Here is a 22071-nt window from a genome sequence, read left to right on the forward strand (position 1 = left end):
GGACCTTTCTCTTCCCACAGACATAAGACCTTCACACAAATTTTCCATTCATATTTTGAAGAGTTCAAACGCGAAACATCATCGAAAAGGCTATACCTAACCATAATTTTTTGCTTTTTTTTGTGTGTTCTTTGGATTTTTTCTCTGATTTAGGTTTAAAAAATCAAAAGTGTCGAATAGACGTATATATATACAATTTTATATATTCACAATTTACATTTTTTTCCGGAAGTGATATTTTTAAATTCCTGTTTACCAAATCATTTTACTATTCTGTAAAGATCTCCAGACATTGATATATCTTTATATTTCCTTTTATTTTTGAGTTAAATAGTAATCTTCTTAATGATTATCATTACGGCTTTAAATGCGTATTTTTTTTTTTAAATAAATCATGATCTTACACTATATTCTAAACTGTTTTAAATATAGAATATCTCTTAAGATTTTCAACCCTACTTTACATAAGGTATAAAATAACAATTTTAGAATTTTCTAACAATAGTCTTCAAATTTTTGAACATAATAATTATCACATTTTAAAGAATATTAGCATCATTATGTCTTTTCTCTATTTTTTGCAAAATTGAAATAATAATCAAGAACCTTAGTAACCGATCGTTTAGATGTCATAATATTCATAATACTATTCTCTAAATATCATACTTATCTTATCCTCACGTCTGAATATGAGCTTCGACACCAAGGATTGTTCTTCCATATGCAGATTGTTTTCATTAATTAATAAAATTATTCAAAATATTAGACATAATTTTTAACACTTTTTTTTTATGTTAATAATAGTTATGAATATAGCATTTCATTGTTTTATTTTGTTCTTATATAATAATCAAGCACCTTGGTATTCGGTCATTTGATCGTCATTAATAAAGTATAATCTTATATTATTAAAATAAATTATCATTGGACTATTTCTATTTCATAAAATATTCATCCATCTAAAACAATATCAATAAAAATACGATTATAAGATCGCATAACATTCATCCTACTATTCTCGAAAATTTGTCTTCCTCCTTTCTTCACGCCAATGTTTTTAAAACCGGACCGGAGAGTGAACCGGAATTCTTTCGGGTCACTGGGTCAATCGGTCCAACCGGTCGGACCATGGGTCAATTAAATAATATATATTTTAATATTTGTGAACATAATTTTAACTTTTTTTATCTTTTTCTTACAAAATATATCAACAATACCTTTCATTTAATAAAACATAAAATAGTAAATGAACAAGAGCTTGCATAATGTATTATGTATATGTAAATAATAGAAAATCTTCACTGAAAACAAACAGCAACATAAGCAACGTGACAATATGACATGAACCAAACAAACAAAGGTAGGAACCACGTATGATAGAATTTCTTTTTGTCCCACATCGACCAAGAGCTAAGTAAATTACATTATTAAGTTGATATATATTAGCAACATAAGCAATTCAGATTTTCGTTGGGCTGTAAAGGCCCGTGTCGTAGTGTAAAAAATATATTTTTTTATTGACCCGATCCACCGGTTTAACTCCGGATTTCCGGATTTTAGTGGGTTTTTTCGGTTCTATCCGGGTATTTAACAATCCGGTTTTTAGGACTAACTCGGATCGGACTATAAGCCGGTTTGCGGGTTAACCGGTCTAACCGGCCGGTCCGGTCCGGGTTTAAAAACACTGCTTCACGTCTGATTTTTTGCAATGACACTAATCATATCTTCTTCCATACGCTGCCTATTTTTTAAAATAATAACAATGTTATAAATTATATATAATGGAATTTGATTGAGATTATTTGAAGATAATTACCGTGTAGTTTAGAAGGAACGGAAACGACTCTGATTTTTTGCGATCAATAGCTTCTCTGCAGATATTCACAAAAATAGGATTAAGATCAGAATTTACAGAAAAATGATAATAATTTGTTTCATTAAATTTTAGTATCAAGATGACTTTAAAACACTATTGATTTGCATAAAAATACCAAATAAACAAATGATTAACAAACGTTTGAAGATGATCCAAACAAATAATTAGAGTCAAAACCGCCTTTTAACATAGAATTACTACCGAACAATAGCCAAAAGATGTTGTGTTGCTGACTCTGCATCTCTAATCTGTTGATTAATCACACTAAATATTGTTATATCCGTGAAAATAAGAGTTATTAATTTAAGACTATAACTATTAATTTATTTAAAAATATACCATAATTTCTGGGATATTATTAACACCATTAACAGTCTTTCTGCAATAATAATCAGTAAATGCAAATGTTAATATGATTTTCTGAATCAAATATATTTATATATATAATTAATTTTCCTTTTAAAATAAAAATACCTGTTTTTCACCATACGATCATTGGTAGATTCATCTAAACAATGTTTAAATTAAATTTGATCATTAGAAATATATTAATATAAGGAATTTTAAATTTAGCAACATACCTTTTAGCAATATATTTGAAGATGCAGAATTCAAAAAAGAAATTTTGATAGTCCTCGCCACCTCCACCTATTCATTTATATTTATTTGTTAGAGCCACAAACTTATGAATTAATTTTTTTAACGATGATAGAGTAATTTACTATTAAAATTTAAATTACCAAACATCTCTCATCACTATGATCATCTTCAGAAGCTTTCCTGCAACTATAGAAATAAGTCTTTCTATTTAGCATCATCAAACTATAAAGATTAAAGTTTAAAGTATTCAAATATAAAAGACCTAGATTTCTTGTCCGAGAACATAGAACTAAGATCACGACCATGTACTAACTCACCTGAAACATAAGAATTAGTATAATCGTTTTTACAAAACATTAAATAAATCAAGAAACCTATACAATATAATATAAGAAGTAATAATGAAACCATACTCAAAGTTTTGGTAATGCTCGAACCTGCGTTCCAAACAAATACTACAGAAAGAGGACATGAATTATTGAAACACGAACACGAATACGAAGAACCATATAAGGGATCATCAAAACTATAATACATATATAATTTGAAGAACATGAGAGAAAATTAGGGTTTTCTCTGTTTTAAAGATTTCGGATTATGGAGAATGATTAGGGTTATACCTATATATATATGTTTACAACCTATAATTTTAGGGTTTCGAATAGGTCGGTATAATTTGGTTGGGTTTTTTTGAAAGCCCATTATTTTAGGTTTTAGTGTTTTAAAATTTATTAAATCACGTTTTGACGATTATATAGATTAGATATTTAATTATTTAAACTTTTTATAATTTTCTAAATTAATATGAAGGGTAAAAACGTCCAGATTGGATTTTCATTAATGGCAAATTAGTAATTTTAAGTCTGAGGATGAATGTGGTGCGTTTCAGCAACCTAAATAGAGAACAAAAGCTTGTCCGAAAATTTTTCAGAGGTAATTTTCATTAAGGGCAAGAGAGATCAAATTTTGTGAGATTGGCTGTGAGCGACTTCTCCTTAAATATATTAGATACAAAAATTACATAATCCCGCGGTTCACCGCGGGTTAAAATCTAGTTGCACTAATAACACGTGTTGCTTTTCAATCCATTGATCAAAACCTAAAATGATTTCATTAAAAAAAAAATGTAATTCAAAAGTCAAAACCCAAAAAATCAGAGAAGTTGGCGCTTCTTCCCCAAAAAAAAAAAAAAAAAAAAAAAAAACTTCAATCGACACAGTTTCTCTCATATAATCAATGGCGATCAAATTCGTATCACTGTTGTTATCTCTCTTCTTCTTCAATGCGATCTCAATTTCCCAATCCACAGGTTCGTTTCTGTTTTTTAATTCTTTTTTTTTTTCTCTTCACTGTTGTTGTTTTTGATTTTTGAATTTTAGAGTGTTTTCTCTTCCCGAAATTTACATTTAGTTGGTCGGAGGATAACAACAAGTTCAAATCGCTGCAACTAAAATCAAAGTTCTGGGGAATTTCGAAAACCATGGCAACGCTTCGTTAGGTCAGAGAGCGTTTAAGCCCACAGTTACTGTAAACGGCAGAATCGGCAACAGTTCGTACATTTCTGGGGTTTCGCTAGATCTCGGCGAAGATATTGGAAATTGGAAGATTTATTTTACTCCAATCATGGTTGGGATCTTCAACATCGTTATAGACGAAGTTAATTTCAAAGTGTTGGATTCGTCGCTCCATTTCCAAGTCCAAACAGGTTTCTTTGAGTTTTTTTTGATGTTCCTCAATTTGAAATTATCAGAGAGATTTTACTAATAAATTTTTTGAACTTGTTGTTATCCTCAAACCAATAAGATGTTCTTCAAACCAATAAGATATGTTTCTTGATTGGTTTGGATTTTACTGTTTTAGTTTCATGGCCTGGATCTGTTTTGAAAACAAACGTCTTGTGTGGTGGTTAACACTATCAGATCATATCAGATTATGTATGTAAATGATGATTACATCATATTCTCAAAACAAATGTTCATCATACAAGATATTTATATGAAACCAAACTTTAATTTGCATATTAAACACTGTAAACTGAGTCTAAAGTTGCAGTGTAGTTAACTGAATATTGTTAACGTTTTTGTCACTTTAACAATGAAGATAAGTTAAGACGTCTACATGCATCATCTTCATCTGTGCCATATTTGACAACATTCATGTACATAAACAAGCTCTAAAACATTATAGAGTTCCGAATGTTGTGATCAGAACTAACTGATAAATCAATAAACCCTTTTTTCAAAAAAGAAAAACTGATATATCAAACGGTTAATATTGCACTAATGACACGTGTTCCTTTTCCATCCATCGATCAAAACCCAAAATGATTTCATAAAAAGAAAAAGAAAAAAAAAGTAATTCAAAAAACCCAAAAGAATCAGAGCAGTTGGCGCTTTCTTCCTCAAAGAAAACATCAAATCGACGATACAGTTTCTCTCAATGTAATCAATGGCGGTCAAACTGTTAACTCTCTTCTTCTTGTTCCTTAACGCAATCTCAATTTCCCAATCCACAGGTTCGTTTCTTGTTTTTCTCTTCACTATTATTAATCTTACTCGGTCAGGGTTTTGAATTTTAGAGTGTTTTCTCTTTTTACCGTAGATGAAGAATCTGGGCTACCGAAATTTACATTCAGTTGGTCAGATGATAAGAGCAAGTTCAAATCTGGTGAAACCGCTGCGATTTCGATCAAAGTTCTGGGGAATTTCGAAAACCATGGCAACGCTTCGTTAGGGCAGAGAGCGTTTAAGCCCACAGTGACTGTAAACGGCAGAATCGGCAACAGTTCGTACATTTCTGGGGTTTCGCTAGATCTCGGTGAAGATATTGGAAATTGGAAGATTTATTTTACTCCAATCATGGTTGGGATCTTCAACATCGTTATAGACGAAGCCAATTTCAAAGTGTTGGATTCGTCGCTCCATTTCCAAGTCCAAACAGGTTTCTTTGAGTTTTTTTTGATGTTCCTCAATTTGAAATTATCAGAGAGATTTTACTAATAAATTTTTTGAACTTGTTGTTGTGAAGGGATGATGTACCCATCGGTATGTGTTGTGTCTTGGATGGGTCTTAGGAATGTGTTCGAAGCCGGGATGAATGCATCGATTTTGATTCTTCCCAAAGATGCGTTTGGGAATAACATTTCGTATTCCGGGAAGGTGATTGAGTTTCAGGGGTGGTTTTCTTTGTCTCTTCTTTATGAGAATGGTTCAATTGCTACTAATAATCTTGATCTAGCACACGTTAGATGGTTTGAATCTGGCTATATCTCCATTCAGTTTCTTCTTGTGATTTCTGGAAAGCTCTTGTTGCTTGTCGAGAAGGATAGCCAAATATTGACTGGTGGTCCATTACCACTTGAGGTTAATTCAGGTGATCATTGAGTTTTGTTTCCATTTACCACTTTGTTTCTCATGTGGATTATAAGATCGATGAGCCATGTTTGCTGTTTTCTTTGAGCAGGACCTTTGGATGTTTCCAACTGTGTGAGTATATGGAAGTCAGAGCTAAACACATGGCAGATATTTTCTAAAATGGACATCTTTTTACACCAGAGAGATCGATTTGGAAACCTCGTTTCTGGTTTTTACGAATTCGATGCTGATGTGGTTGAAAAAGAGACTGGTTTGTCCATACCGGTATCAGATTTTCAGTTTGAGTATGTAGAGCCAGGGATTCAGTTGATGTCTTTTACCCTGTTTGAACCAGGCAATTTCTTGCTTACTCTTTCTGATATGAAGCAGCACAATAAGAGTATCTCTGGTATGCCATATGCGTATACAGTATATATAGGTCAGTGTTTGCCTAAACTGCTCTATGGTATGATATTTGCTTTAATTTTTGGTGAATGTTCTCTGCAGTAGTCCTCTTTTTTTTTTTCGTGACAGGTTATTGTGATGGATCAAGAAGTATAGTAAATGGTTCAGGGATCAATGCTTCTATCGCTGGGGCGTCTCTTGGTTTCTCTATTTACTTGAAAGATGCTTATGGTTATCCCTCGTCAGTCCAAGTGGATAGACTTCAGGTCAGAATCCTACTCGAGGCTGATTCCTCCTTCATTCTGCCAACCATACACCCAAGAGAGACCCTCAATGGTACAATTTCTTACTTTCGTACAATTAGATGATGTCTTCACTTGTGGCTTATATTGGCAAATGATTTTAACAGGGACTGGATCAAGTTCCCAAACTGCTACCCCCTTGTATGAGAAACATGGCAGAAGAGTAAGAAGCAGACTATATGCATATATGCTTATGCATACCTGATTAGGCATAGAGACTTAAGGGAATTTCTTACTTGCAGGGTTCAGGTAGTCTAGCGACTCAAGCGAGTATTTTTGACGTAACTTATACTCCAAAAAGGAGTGGAATCTATAAAATTCTTATATCATCTGGAAACATAGTCCTCCATGGAGGCCAGCCTTTCGTCAAGGAAGTATATGCTGGTATCATGCTCCTTAACCGAATCTAGACAACCTGTAACTTCCATGTGTATATTAATTGGGAAAATGTCCATTCTTTCTGTTTATGATCACCACACTCACTCTTGCTTTTCTCAGGTGAAATTAATGTGGCGGCGTGTAGTGTGACCCAATTCAATGGAAAAGTGCCAAAGCAAATCAAGAATGAAATTGTGGTGTTGCTCTTGGACGGCTTCTACAATCCTGTACCCTCACAACCATCCCGTTTGAAGTTGGAGATCACCTCAGCTAATACATCAAGTTTCACTACATGGGAATTTGTAGATAATAATGATGGGACCTATACTGGTAGTTATCTGGCCATGGAGGTGGGCACTTACCACATGTGCGTTTCCGTTGACAATAAACATATCCAACCTTGCCCCTTTGAAGTAAATGTGTACAGCAGTAAGTCCATTACTTTTCTTCTTTCACACCATGATTCTTAATTTGCTTGTTTTTGAGATTCTGCCATGAATTTAGATGGATACTTTCCAAGAGCCTATGATGATCCAGTCAGTGTATGGGAAGATGAGTCAATATCCTTTAAACCACTGGAAAACGACTATTTTGCTGGCGGCAATGCGAGCATGCTCGGTTTCTCACAAGTGAGGATCGAAACTTTCATTTCTTCTATGTTTTGCAGATAGTTAAATCATCTGACAGTAGCAAAATCTTTGTCTGTAAACTTTTGTTTTCTATTTGTTTTTGGATGTTAGCCAGGTCATGGTTCTCTTCTGAGAGATGGAAACGTGCTTAGATACACGCCAATCAAGGACTTTTCAGGAAACGACTCCTTTCCTTATACAATAGCTGATATAAATGGAAACTTAGCTGCAGCTACAGTCTACATCTCTGTTCTTACTGTTTGTCTCATTTTCCGGCGGATTACAAGCAACTGAAGATCTTATTAGTCCTAGATATGGGCAAGCATTCTTCGTCTTGTCTTGCTTATGTTAGTTTATCTTACTAATACTCCACTGAAGCTATAGTAATCCTGTTCTTGAATGTTATTACAGTGGCTTCTCTGGGTTGCAGATAAGCTACTCAGACCTGTCAGAGAACATTTCAGTAACAGTAGAAGCACTTTCGGGATCGGTCATTCTATCTCCAATGCTGATGCAGTTTAGACTGCCTTCAAGTGGAAGACTCTCAGTTAGCAATGGAGGTGAAAGTGGAAGGCTCTTAATGTTAGAAGGACAAATAGGAGTTATCAATCCTGCACTTCAGTCCATTCAATATCTCGGGTATAGGGTATACATATATGGAATCACAGATAGTTATTATAGTATTACAAGAGTTTTAAATGTCACTCTCATTTTTATTCTTTGGTCTTGTCTGCCTCAGAAATGAGAATTTTGCTGGTGTTGATTCTCTTCGGCTGTCCACAAAGAACAAGAACGGGATCAATCATCTGGATGTTCCGGTTTTTGTTGAACCTGTAAATGATCCGCCGTTCATTAACGTTCCTCAATATATAATGCTGGAGAGTAACGGGAGTGAATCACTCATCTTTCACCCGGAAAGAGACAAGTTCAACTTTTCAGCTGGAGATCCAGATCTTGTTCATTACCCCGGTAATGCTAAAAATTTACAATTCACTCTTGATCACTTTCAAGCTAGTAAAACATTTCTCTTTTTGACTGATGAAAGCAAAATTTCAGGTGGTGATTCTCAATTTTTCGTAACGTTTTCTGTGGAAGTCACTGACGGGTTTCTGCTGACAAACTTACCATCGGACCTTATAAACTCAACAGAACTGAAGTTTAACAACATGTTCCAATGGCAGCCAATTCAGACATACGCCTCTATCTCTAAACATGTGAATGTTAAAGCCAGTGGGATCAGGTTTCGTGGAACTATAAAGCAATGCAACGACCTCATGCAACAGCTGCTCCATCATGTAAAGTCAAATTCTCAATCTTTCAATTAGATGTGTTTGGTTTCTCGTGTACATAGATCACCATAAATCTTGTGTAGGGAGGGGAGAATGGTGCGGTTTTGACCCTGAAACTGAGTGACATGGGGAACTACGGGTGCTACCTTGACTGCAACGAGAGAATTTCACTGCCTTTACACGCAGAGGCTCACGTAAACCTCATCAGAAAGAGACCATTGAGTTCCCTTACAGCTCACGGTACGTGAATGAAATACTTTGAGTGGTTTCCATTCGGTTTGGTTTACTCGGTTTCTAACAGATATATTGCGAAATACTAATAGAACTTTGGTTAGTTCCACTTCGATTTGGTCTTGTTTTGGTTTGGTTTGGATTTGGTTTTTAGTTACGTAATCTCAAATGATTCGATTTGGTTAAATCTGGCTCTGATTTGTTTGGTGTTGTTTAGTCTAAATCGGTTTAGTTTTATTCATTGTGAATATGAGGATCATGTTAAACATTGAACCTAATAAGGAGTATGATGAGTAGTAAAATGCTCTTTTTTCACAGTTTGGTTTAGCTTTCGTTGCCCACCTCTAAGGCTCTAATAATTTCTTGGGTTCATAGTTTGAACGTAATAAGGAGTTAGATGAGTAGTAAAATGGTCTTTTCATAGTTTGTTCGTTTCTCCAAGCTGACACCACTTTTGGGATTTGGTTTGATTCAGTTTTTGTTGCCCACCTGGCCACCTCTAATTCCTTGGGTTCAAATTTTAATACTTATGTTGCTTGGTAGCAGTTCTAGGATCTATGATTGTGATGGAGTCGCTCGTGGTATTCACTCTCGCTACTCTGCTTCTGTTCTTCACCTGCAAATGCGCGTTTCTTCTGGTACACGAGAGAAGAAGTGAACATTGTGCCCACAAGAGTTTACAGCAACCAACAGTAAACAAAAAAACTCAATCTCTCTTGTGTTTTCTTACAACCATTTGTGTCCATATTAAACCGTGTATGTACTTCTCTGAACAGGACAGTGCCGAATTGTTAAACGACAATATTTCAACAAGAACATTCGCTGGTTGTCTCCCGGAAAGTATCTGGAAACGCCATCATCCTCAGAGGTATATATAATTGGGGGAATCGTATAGTTGGTATAATTAATCTCCCTTCTTACATAGATAGTGTTTTGTTTGTTTGGTATATAGAGACGTCGCTGAAACTTCCGGCAAGCAGAATAAGCAGTTGTCACCAGATATTAACAGTGTTATGCCGCTTGAGGTAGAGAAGGCTAGAAGTTGATGAAACTGAGCCATCAATATTACAAAACAATCAAGAACCTTTGGAAGAAATGTCATCGAAGGGGAAGGGGCAAAAGAGATGCATTAACCAAGAAAGCCAGAGATTGCTATTAAGACACAATCATGCTTATGTTAATGTTTTGTTGTAAATGCTTATTAATTGATTCTATAGAATTACCTTTTTGGTTAGCTACCAATGCAAATTCAATAATATCAGATATATAAGAGATATACAAGTTAATTTGTAATTCCTATTTTGATATGAGAAGATTAATGAAAAGAATTGATTTTGAAATAAACCACAAATACAACACAAAACATAGAAACAAAACAAAACACAAACGTGATACAGTATTACATAAACAAAACTGAAGCTCAAAGTTTGAGTTGGATTCAATTTAGCTGATATAAGGAAAACACTGATCGAGGTTCTCCTGATGAGTGTACCAATTATCAAGGGAGCTTTCAAAATCAGTATCGAAATCAATGAGTTGATCAATATCCAGCTCTTGATCGAAATCCAAGTTTACTTTAGTAAAAGAGTTGTTGTTGTTGTTGTTGTCCGTAACGCAGAAGCTTTCACAAAGCGGTGGGATCTGATCTTGTTCTTCAGTGGTAAAACCGCTCTTCTCGTTGTTCTTCAGGTCCTCGTGATCATCATTAACTACGAAAGCTTGATTATTATTATTAACGAAAGAAGCTTGATCCGCACGCAGATCCTTGAGATTACCCAACAACGTCCACATGGAATCAATTGCGTCACTAATCTCTCGCGGATCCTCCGATCTGACAAGCCTCTCGTTGTTCCACCAAAACCCTAACCCTAGATCCTTACGAGTCAAACAGATACCAACGTCCTCCCTCATCGCTTGGTCATCCTCGGGATTAGGAACGGGAACAGGACGTTGTCCGGAGAGAAAAGCAGAGACAACGCCATCGACGGAGGAGTGACCGAAGGAGTAGAATGATACGTGTGATTCAGATGAAGGAGGAGTCGCTAAGATAGCGATTTGTGCGCCGGAGAGAAGACAAAGCTGAGAAGCTTTACTGAAGAGTCCGTTACGACGTTTGACACAGATAGGTCCTAGCGAGGTCTTCTTCGTGATCTTCTTAATCTCAATCTTCGTCTTCATTCCCCCTTTCTTCACCATTCTTTTTACTTTGTTTCTTACGATCAGAGAGAGAGATTAGAGTGTTTTTTTTTTTTGTTTCTTATTACAATTAGTGAGAGAGAGTTTTCCTTTGTTGTGATTTGCCAAGATCCTTTATATATGATTTCCTAATTTGTAATAAAAGGAAAAGGAAATAACCTAAACCTAAACCCTCACATCAAAACCGATAACGGACATAATTAATTTACTAAACCGAATTAAACCATTTCTGCGTCGGCTCAAATAAAATCGAATGGGCTTAAAGGCCCACACATTTGTTGCTAAAGGCTCGATATGAACCCTAAATCCCTTTATTCCTCGATCTTGATTTTGGCGCCAAATTTATCTGATCGGAATCATTCTAGCGAGAGGGCGTGGCGCCTGAGATTCTAATTAATGGCGTCGAGTTCGGAAACGGGGGGATAAATCGGCGGACTACGAAACAATGATGGCGACATTGGACGTTGAGCTATTGAAGAGGGCGTGGCGTAACGAGAAGGCGGCGCCGGTGCTAAAATCACAACAAAAGCCAAAAAGCAGATCGAATTAGTGGTAAAAATCTCTAAATCCCTAACTGTTTTTCTTCTTCAGGTCCTCGTGATCATCGTTAACGAAAGCAGCTTGATTATTATTATTATTAACGAAAGAAGATTCATGCGCACGCAATTTCTTGAGATTACCCAACAACGTACACATGGAATCAATTGCGTCACTAATCACTCGCGGATCCTCCGATGTGACGTCATTCCACCAAAACCCTAACCCTAGGTTCTGACGAGTCAAGCAGATAGCAACGTCCTCCCTCATGGCTTTGTCATCATCGGGAACAGGAGGTTGTCCAGAGAGGAAAGCAGAGACAACGCCATCGACGGAGGAGTGGCCGAAGGAGTAGAAGGAGACGTTGGATTCGGAAGAAGAAGGAGTCGCTAAGACGGCGACTTGTGCACCGGAGAGGAGACAAAGCTGAGCGGCTTTGCTAAAGAGACCTTCACGGCGTTTGTTGTAAGTAGGAGCGCGAGGGAAGTCTTTGTCTTGATCGGCTTTATCTCGATCTTTCTCTTCATTCCCCCTTTCTTCACCATTCTTTCTTTTTTTTTTTTTTTAGGTTTCTTACGATCGATCAGAGAGAGAGAGATGAGAGTGTTGTTTTTACTTTTTAGTGAGAGAGAGAGAGAGAGAGTTTTTTTTTGGTTGTTTCGTAATAATGATTTCCTAAAACCAAAAATTTGCCACTCTCTCTCTCTCGTATATATATATATATATGATATGATTTCCTAATCCTATTTATTAGTATCATGTAAATTTCTCTAAAAAACTGCAACCCTATCTATCTGACACGTGTCTTTAAGTCTTAAAGTTTTGCCTTCTTCACGTTCGATAAAAAAGCAAAGCAAAAAAAATCAATTAAATTTGGAAGAGGGCTCTCTGATCAGTCTCGTGTGTATTCCATTCTTCTATTTCCCTCCCACTCGACCAAATTGATCTGATCGGAATCTTTAAGGCGGAGAGTGAGTGAGAGAGAGAGAGGGAGGGGAAGAGGGCGTGGCGTAACGAGAAGGCGGCGCGTGAGATTCTAATGGCGTCGAATTCGGAAACAATGATGTCAACGTGGCGTAACGAGAAGGCGGCGCCGGAGATTCTTCAGTACGAAGGAGCTCTTGTTCAAAGAGCCAAAGAACAGATCGAATTAGTATAGTAGTGGTAAATATCTCTAACTGTTTTGTTTGTGTTGGGGTTTTGAAATTGTTTGTAATATCAAACTACAAGAAGAAACAATTGAGGATTTATGTGGAAAATGGTAAAGACCCCTTTGGTGGTGTCTCTTTTAATTATCAGATGGATTTGGACAGAACCCAGTTTCTACTCAGATCTTATCTCAGGGTTAGGCTTCTCTCTAAGGTGTTGCGTTGCCACCCTATATCTTCTATTTCCACGAGTCTCAGGTTAAGTGTCAATTGTGTAGTACAGGAATGTTGCGTTATAGACTTTGATTAAGAGATCTATATTTGCAACCCATTTATTGCTTAGACTTTGCTTTTGATCATTTCCTTCTAGGAATTGAAGAGGTTGGTTAGTGATTTTTGGAATGGAATGTTTTCTTGACAGTTAGTTAATATACACTTCTCTTTTGCTTGATAGTACCAGGTGATTTTGACTGTAAGATATCTATATTTGCAACGGATTTACTGCTTTTTTTTTTTTTTTTTTTTATCATTTCCTCCTAGGCAGAGGTTAGTTAGTGATTTTTGGAATGGAATGTTTGCTTGACAGTTAGTTAGTTAATATACACTTCAGTTGCTGTTAGCTGTTGTTCAAATATGTTTGCTGTAAAGACAATTTTCTTGCCTTTTATGTATCTCCTCCAATGGTTGGTTTTCATTTGACTGTTGCAGATAGACAAAAGTTTTTGTTCCACAACCTCAAGTCAGAAGAAGCTGAAAGACGGCTTCCTGAGCAACAGAAGGTTTTCGCTACAAGGTTTGCTTATTCTTACTTTATTCTTACATATTTACGTTAATTGCTGGGCATTGTCATGAGTCATATATATATTTACATCGACAGGTGTGCTCTGATGATTTAGCAACGCATTTCGAAGAGACTTTACTGCTTAAGTTGCCTGAGAATTATCAGTCGGTTCTCAACCAATCCCTTATTAGTGAAGTGGACGATATGGGTACCTTACCTTCCTTAAACAGTTAACCTTTTCACTTTTAACCATATTCTTAGTTGGTTTGTCATTATATAGTTGGACATTCCTTTCACACAGTAGCTAGAGTTCTCTGTCTGTTACTGAACACTACTATAATTTTTGAACTGACAGTGCCGCTCCCGCTTTTGAACACCTTTGTTGTTTGTCGAAGCAACAACTTTGTCTCCCTCAGTAGTCTCTATGAACTAGAGTGAGAGAATTCTCTTTTTCCCCCATACACATTTATACACACAACCTCTCTGTAATCTATGTGTGGGTTTTTGCCTTTACTTACTTTGGCAGAGGAGAGATCCCCGAGACTGTGGAGATGGAGCGCGGTGATCTCTACAAGATTGTAAAAGGAGCATTCGAATCTGGTCAAATTGACTTGATCTGAACTCAAACATAGCATAAGTTTTGGGTGGTGCTACCTTCTGTAGTTCTATTCAATGTTCATGATTTTGAGTTGTATAGTCAAATTTTATTTTGTATGAGTTTTCCTTATGTCCTTTGGGGTAAAAAGCCCTACAATCCTCAGTTTAATTTTTCTTTTTCCCTCAAGTCATGGCATTGTTTCTTTGTCTGACCTCTTTATATACGGAAGGCTAAGGGCTCGAGAATTTTCTAGAAGGGATCCCTTGTGTCAAAAGGTGTTAGCTCTAATAAGGGATATGAATAAATGGTCTTTCGCATAAAACACTGGTGTTGTCTTCTACAAACTCGGTTATGCTAACGAGACTCAAAAACTGCTAGAGGTTAGGTAAACTGAGAAAAGAAAAACAAAAGTTGCGGAAGCCATTGATTACAAGTCCTTGGCAACATGATTATTTGGTTATTATAGCACATTTAATGTCAAGATCGACAAGGTTTTCTATCAGATGATCAAGCTCTTTGCAAGTTACAACTTATGCAGTGGCCAGTGGATAATAACAAAATCAATGTATATATGTTTCAAGAACTTGGTTTTAAAATTTTCATGCAATAGCCTCGATACAGAAGAAAGCAAGGAGAATAAGACAAAGAAAAACCAATTAATATACATATAGAGTCATGGATACAATAAATTGATATACATTAAGAGTTGGGGAATGAAGAGTATAAAAAGTTTTGATGGAACTGTATATAGGGTCTTACGTACTTAAGAAAACAGAATGGTAGTACATATATATCACAAAAAAAATGACGTTTTATTCCTCTCATTAGTGTTGTTCAGTAGAAGTAGATTTAGCCTTAGGCTTCTTGACGATCATCACGGAGCAATGTGCGTGATGAGCTAAATAGTCACTTACGCTCCCCAAAAACACCCTCTTGACAGCTCCATAACCATGGCTACCAAGGACAAGAACACATGCATGATGTCTCTCCACGGCTTCCAACATTATATTCCTCGGATCTCCTTCAATCACCTCCGAAGACGCCATCTCAACAGATTTAGCCGAGCATACTTCGGCGGACTTCTTCTTAACTAATTCCGCAGTCTTGTTCAAATCTTGTTCCACCATTGGTATTATATCTACCGTTCCGGGACCAGCAGCCCCGATGAAGGAGGTCGCTGTTGGTCGGGCGTGAACAACGACAAGTTTGAATTGTGGGTTGGCCTTGAAAGGTATGAAGAAGAGATCGAGAGCCGTCTCGAGTGCATGGTAGCTATGTGATGAATCATCTACTCCTACGACCACCACACGCTGATGATCACTTCCACTACTAGCCATTTTGATTCTCTCGTTAGCTTCCTTGATTTGCTTTGTGATTGTAGAGTTGAGGAAACATACGTACTGATCATATCTATTTAATGAGAAGTGAGCGGGTATGAGTTGAGTGGTCGAGCGCTGTTGCTGGGACCGATACTCACGGCAAGCCTCTTGTTCCAACTAAAACGCGTCTGTTTAAATACTTAACTTCAAGTTAGATTTCTTTGCTTTCCCTATTAATTTTATCGGTCTTTCAAGTTGATAACGAGTTTGACCAAATGACCTTAAGGTGTTTTTGTTTTTGTTTGGGGTTTCGATTGCTATCTGTTTGTTTTTATATGAGTGAAAGTGAGAGCTTAATACAACCTAAGTAAATTAATCAATATTCATCCGTTCCATTTACAATCTTATTTTTAACATCAAAGAATATAAAAAAGTATCTTAAATATTGAGTAAAACAGAGTCTCCCGAAAAAGAAAAAAAAAGAAAAAAAAAAAACAGAGTCTCCCCTAAAACTCTAACCGATCTGAATTTTAAGAAAGAAGAGAAAACACTTCGACAAGCCGTTTTCCATGTTGCCGTCTCCTTTCTCTACTGATCCAATATCATGCAAATAAGTATTATAAAATTTTGTACTAATTAGACGGCATCGGTGATTATAGAATTCGTTGGTTTGATTGTTTAGTAGTAGTTTATTGTTTTTATATTACGTGGTTAGCTTGGTATTGGATCATATTTTAAAATCTTATTATATAAAGTTTGGTTCTCAAAGTTAGTAACTCACTAGATCGTGACACATGCTAGTTTTAACGATCAGAAATCAAAGTTAAAAACTCACCAGATCGTGAGATGTGTCAGTTTTAACGATTAAATATCCAAGTTAGTAATTCATCAGGTCTTGACACGTGTCAATTTTAACGATCAGAAATCACATATCAAAGTTAGTAACACATCACATCTTGATACATGTCAATTTTAACTATAGAAATCTCAGTTTTCAAGTTTGATAAAACGATGTATAAGATAATTGTAATCTTATTATATTAAAAATTTTTTGTTGATAATTGTAATCTTATTATATTAAAAAAACTTTGTTAATCCTAAAAGGAAAAGGATTGTAAATACACCCCTCTATATAAGCAAAGAAATGATGACATATTTTTCATCAAACAAAATAATTTCGACTACCTTTGTTTTTCTTGGTAAAATTTTATTCTTTGTTTTTTTATTAACTTTTTGTTTGACACATCATTGTTCTTGAAAAAGACTCGAAGGCAATTTGTTTGTTGTTTAATCGAAGAAACTATATGAAAAGATTCCTAGATATTACCATGTGTTTTCGTCGTCGTTTCTTTGAATTTTGTTTCGTTTCTCAATTTCATAATGCATACTACACAATCTTTAACTTTGAAGTGTTAACAAAGTTTTTTATGCATAATAACTAAGGTTTTTGAGTTTAACAAATTTCTCATGGTATAATTATTATTTCTATTAATTTGCTGGACAAGTAGCATAAAAAAAAAGATGAATACACGAATGCAAGATAACAACATAAATTATATAGCACTAGATCAACTAAATAGAAAGTATTCTTATTGTCGAACGATAATATGTCTTACAAGAAAGTGAGAAGCGATAATTTTTTTTAAAATAATGAGTTCATTGGAAGAAATTTTCTCAAAAAATAGAAAATGGATTAAAGAAAATATACAGTAAATTATTAATTTTTAAAAATGTAAATACTCACTTCTATATAAACATAGACCATCTCATATTATTCATCTTACAAAATAATTTATTCAAAAATATTGCTTTCAACTTTGTCCTATTGGTCAAACCTTTTTTTAATGGGAAGACAAAGTTTCCTTATTTTTTTAAACCAAAACATATTTTCTTTTTTTTCAGCTTGGAATAGGTAAGATTAATATGTTGACCCAAAAAAAATAATATAAGATTAATATATGCATCTTCTTTTTCTAATACCGTATTTTAAAATTTCGTGTAATAGATTTAAATTGTTTTATTTAATTTATATTTCTTTGAATTATTTGAGATTCATATATTACCGTGCTTATAATTTCTATTATTTTATTAATTATGTCAAATTAATTTTCTTCTAATTTTTCAATCTTGATTGGTTGGTCATAGACCTTTTTTTTTTGCAAACATAATTGTTACCATTCGTTCAACTCAAAAGAAGATAAAGAGGAGAAGGTCATCAACCTAATGGTTAGATAAAATAGGCTAATCAAACACAAGCCTACATCAAACATAGATAGATTGGAAAAACATAAATCGTTGGTTATAGATCCATAGGAACTTGAAGACAGAGGCTACATCATGGTGTGTCAAAGAAACTTCCATGAATACATTGGGAAATTTAACATTAGTTACTATCAAAAAATTTTGTGACGGAAAATGGTTTTTAGTTTCATTGGTGGCTGGAGCAAGCCACTTTGAGATAACTAAAAGACGTGAACATGTTCTTTCCACACAGGAGGACGGCAGAGCCAAAATTCTCTCTATGGTGGAGGAGGTTGGACGCAAGGTTATCTCCCCAAGAGAGAAAGGTGGGAGAGGTTGGATGCAAGGTTTTCTCCATAAGGGAGGAGGGAGGTTCTCTCTATGGTTAGTCATATACTATTGTGATGTACTTTATTTATTATTTAAAATATTTTTTGAGCCAACAATTTTAGTGATTAAAGAAACTATAAAAAAGTGAAAGTGAAGAGACATATAATAGTTGGCTTAATTTGTTCATATAGACATTTTTTAGGTGGTGATAAATAATAAATTTGTAACATACAATATACCTAGGTGTAAAAAATACTCTTTTGAAGATAACATACATAAAATATTTGTATATGGATATAAATCAGTGTATTATAGGAAAAATAAATTTTATAAATAATGTAGAATAAATTTTAATATATTTTAATATATTTTATTAAATTTTATTTTAGTTACAAAACTTTAAACCCGCACATCGGACAGATCCTTATCTAGTACAATATATTAGTTGGATCTTGAATGTATATATTTTTGGGTATCGGTTCGGATCGGGTAATACCCGATACCCAATTAGTACCCATATATATCCAAACCTATGTATATATCTACGTATCCCCCCCATTAAGAATAGAAATTGAGATTGTTAAGAATCCTGTGTTGATAAGTTCTTCTTTATTACCTATATATGCTGGAGATTTTTTTTTCCTATATAAATTCTGCAATTCACAATCTATCAACCTGGATTCTCTAAATTTCTTCTCTTCATCTTCGGGCTCTCCGCTTTCCAAGACGTCTAAGACTCATTCAAAGGTTAGTCTCTTTTATCTTGTTGTTTGGTTTAAAATTTGGAGTTCATCGATTGATTGTTGAAGAATCTGCATCTGTTGGTTTAGTTCATTGATTGATTGATTGTTAGACTGTATATAAGAATCTCGATGTGTTAGTTTAGTTCATCGATTCATAAATTGATTCTTAGAGTAGAGTATTAGATGCTTTCGTCTCTATTTCTTGTAATGAGGATATTAAAGGTTTCACATTGGAAACTTTAACCCAGACAAATATCATAGCCAAGGTTATGTCTGGTTCTTATCTTCCTTATTCAGATTATTTTCTTTCTTTCTTATTGAACCTCGTCAAGAAACAGAGAAAAGAATGGAATAAAGGAAGAAGCTTTAACTATTAGGATTTGTATTGCCTCCATATGTCTAGTGTTGTTTGAACCATCTTCTCAATCACTATTCTATAAAAGCTGCACCTTTGGAACACTGCATCCAAAGATTGCAGACCAAGATAAATAGTGAACCAAACCACTTGGTGAATTAGATTAAATCTTGGAAAGAACAAACACATGAGATTTCTGAAATAATTTTACATGAGAGAGTTAACTAACTGTTTAATTGGTTACGGTCGCTACCTGGATTTCCGTCGGTGTCCTTCACTGACTGTATACAAAAATTCACAACAAAGTTACATTACCATTCATCATAAATCATATCAAGGAAGATACATTTTAGAATACAAGACAACCTTAGATACTATAACAAACTCAAAACACACCAAGAACAATCATTTATACTGTAACAGGCTGAACTTGAAAAAATCATCCAGCCACATGTTATATATGTCGAGACTAGCGATTCTTAAATTAGCAGAGGATTAACAAAAAGCAACAACAATACCATCAATTCACCATGCTAAAACCCTAAAAAAGTATCAATATCAATCACGAAAGCAAAAGCTCAAGAAGATTTCACCTGTTAACATGCTTGATGGCAAACAGATGGAAATGAACAACTCAAAAATATATTTTGTTAGTATCAATTTAGTGGTATTGAGATGGATTTGTATCAAAAATATATCAACAACAACAATCTCAATAATAACGACAGCTGAGAGACGGCTTCGAAGACAATGATGAACATGTTGAACGAAAAAGCGAAGAGGTGTTTGTCTCTGTCTAATTGTGCAAATATTATATAGCTTATTTCTCCTGTTTCAAACCTATAATTATTTTTATCCATTTTATAAGGTTTGTTATCTTGGAGAGATTAATGTGTTTTTTTTTTAATAGTTTGGCTATAGTTTTTTGGTGGTTTTTTTTTTCGGTGGTGTAGCCAAGCTATAAACAAAACTATAGCCAAGCTATATAAAAAAAAACACATCAATCTCGCCAAGACAACAAACCTTATAAAATGGATAAAAATAATTATAGGTTTGAAACAGGAGAAATAAGTTATATAATATTTGCACAATTAGACAGAGTAAAACAGAGTCTCCCCTAAAACTCTAACCGATCTGAATTTTAAGAAAGAAGAGAAAACACTTCGACAAGCCGTTTTCCATGTCGCCGTCTCCTTTCTCTACTGATCCAATATCATGCAAATAAGTATTGTAAACTTTTGTACTAATTAGACGGCATCGGTGATTATAGAATTCGTTGGTTTGATTGTTTAGTAGTTCCTTGTTTTTCTATTACGTGGTTAGCTTGGTATTGGATCATATTTTAAAATTTAATATATTCATGCAAACTTTTGTTTTGGTTTGAAAAGTTAATATATTTAAAGTTACAAGATTCTTTAATATATTTAAAGTTACTAGATTCTTTGTGGCCCAATGAAGTAGTTAATTAATAAGTTACCCATTACATGTTTCAATACTTTCACACACATTAAAAAAAAGTTAAACTTTTTATTTTTAAACTAATTTATAATTATTTTATGGTAGAAAGATAAAACATCACCCATTAAATATTATGCAACTTGGAATAAAATATAAAATAAAACCCGTCCCGTGAAACCCACTAACCCACTGCTAGCTGCCCTAACGGACTGTCCGTGGACCCCACTAGCCCACCGCTAGCCGCCCCAACGGACCCCAAGCTGGCCCTGCAGGGCATCGATCATAATCCCTCACTGGGCAAATGGAACTATTCATCCAAATCCACAGTAGGTTATTGGTGCGCCAGGCTTTCCTCGAACCCTGGTCCCCACCCTTTAACAACCTTCCCACAGGACAAGCTGTCACCAATTGATCTGCTCAATTGGTGACAGCTTGTCCTGTGGGAAGGTTGTTAAAGGGTGGGGACCAGGGTTCGAGGAAAGCCCGGTGCACCAATAACCTACTGTGGATTTGGATGAATAGTTCCATTTGCCCAGTGAGGGGTTAGGATCGATGCCCTGCAGGGCCAGCTTCGGGCCTATGGGGGCAAGCTAGCTGTGGGCTAGTGGGGTCAACGGACGGTCCGTTGGGGCAGCTAGCAGTGGGCTAGTGGGTTTCGCGGGACGGGTTGTCACATCAGGAACTATTGCCCCTTTCTCCAACCTCGACCTGTCACAAACACTGGTACTGCAGATCATTTAAACGATGGGAGAGAAAGAATTGTGTTGCATGATGAGCTACATAGGTCACACAGGAATTTGCAAGCTCAGAATTCTGATGGTTCTCATCCGGTACCTATCCTTCCACCTCCAAGAGTTGATACGCCACCTCTGAACCCAGATGAGATTGCAGATGCAAGTCCTTATTTTCAAAAAGTTTCTGAATTTTGCTGTACCAATTCCTCAGAAGCCTGGGAGACGCAATCAAACATCAATAGGATCTAATATAACTCCAACAAGTGAGTATGAGGTATCTTCCAGAGAGGTAAGAAAGTTTGAGGTTGGAGAATGTTCCAGAAGACATGATGAAGGTGAAGCTGGTAAGAATTTTGAAATGGAAGAGGATTTAAAGCGCAAAATCTCAGAAGTTGTTAAGAATGAGGAAGAACGAAGGAAGCAAAAGCAGAAGGTTCATGAGCTTAGTGAGGGAGGGATTCTGAAACCTCCAAAGAAACGTTAAAGCTTTGACACTCTACTGATTGTGTCAACAATTTTTTGGTAATGCTGCTTAGGTTCAATGAATGCAGCTAAGGTAGTGAATAAG

At 35.3% G+C, this 22071-nt stretch overlaps 2 protein-coding genes, 1 long non-coding RNA gene and 1 pseudogene across 4 annotated transcripts; 3 read left to right on the forward strand and 1 right to left on the reverse strand.

The window, feature by feature from the left end:
• Positions 1-4840: 4840 nt before the first annotated feature.
• LOC104723450 (protein GAMETE EXPRESSED 2-like) lies at positions 4841-10333 on the forward strand (annotated as a pseudogene). Its single transcript, XR_015580001.1, has 17 exons — positions 4841-4991; positions 5078-5416; positions 5504-5848; positions 5939-6268; positions 6364-6570; positions 6644-6699; positions 6779-6920; positions 7035-7343; positions 7419-7543; positions 7655-7861; positions 7955-8182; positions 8283-8512; positions 8600-8838; positions 8916-9072; positions 9610-9755; positions 9840-9931; positions 10016-10333. The product of XR_015580001.1 is annotated as a protein GAMETE EXPRESSED 2-like (transcript).
• Positions 10334-10447: 114 nt separating this feature from the next.
• LOC104751496 (agamous-like MADS-box protein AGL97) lies at positions 10448-11271 on the reverse strand. The gene has a single exon (XM_010473453.2). It carries the CDS (start codon positions 11257-11259, stop codon positions 10507-10509), a length of 753 nt encoding a protein of 250 aa, XP_010471755.1. The 5' UTR covers positions 11260-11271; the 3' UTR covers positions 10448-10506.
• Positions 11272-12646: 1375 nt separating this feature from the next.
• LOC104751561 (uncharacterized) lies at positions 12647-14575 on the forward strand. Its single transcript, XR_015580009.1, has 5 exons — positions 12647-12960; positions 13653-13737; positions 13822-13933; positions 14081-14159; positions 14252-14575. It is a non-coding gene; the product is annotated as an uncharacterized LOC104751561 (long non-coding RNA).
• A 7073-nt stretch (positions 14576-21648) lies between these two features.
• Positions 21649-21987, forward strand: LOC147948757 (uncharacterized protein At4g02000-like). The gene has a single exon (XM_087468434.1). It carries the CDS (start codon positions 21649-21651, stop codon positions 21985-21987), a length of 339 nt encoding a protein of 112 aa, XP_087324560.1.
• The last annotated feature ends 84 nt before the right edge of the window (positions 21988-22071 follow it).

The sequence above is a fragment of the Camelina sativa genome, chromosome 2, assembly GCF_030686135.1.
Source record: "Camelina sativa cultivar CO46 ecotype springtype chromosome 2, ASM3068613v1".
Classification (NCBI taxonomy): domain Eukaryota; kingdom Viridiplantae; phylum Streptophyta; class Magnoliopsida; order Brassicales; family Brassicaceae; genus Camelina; species Camelina sativa.

Coding starts and splice junctions, on each gene's coding strand:
- LOC104751496 (XM_010473453.2), bottom strand. CDS start 11,259: ATGGTGAAGAAAGGGGGAATGAAGACGAAGATTGAGATTAAGAAGATC.
- LOC147948757 (XM_087468434.1), top strand. CDS start 21,649: ATGAGATTGCAGATGCAAGTCCTTATTTTCAAAAAGTTTCTGAATTTT.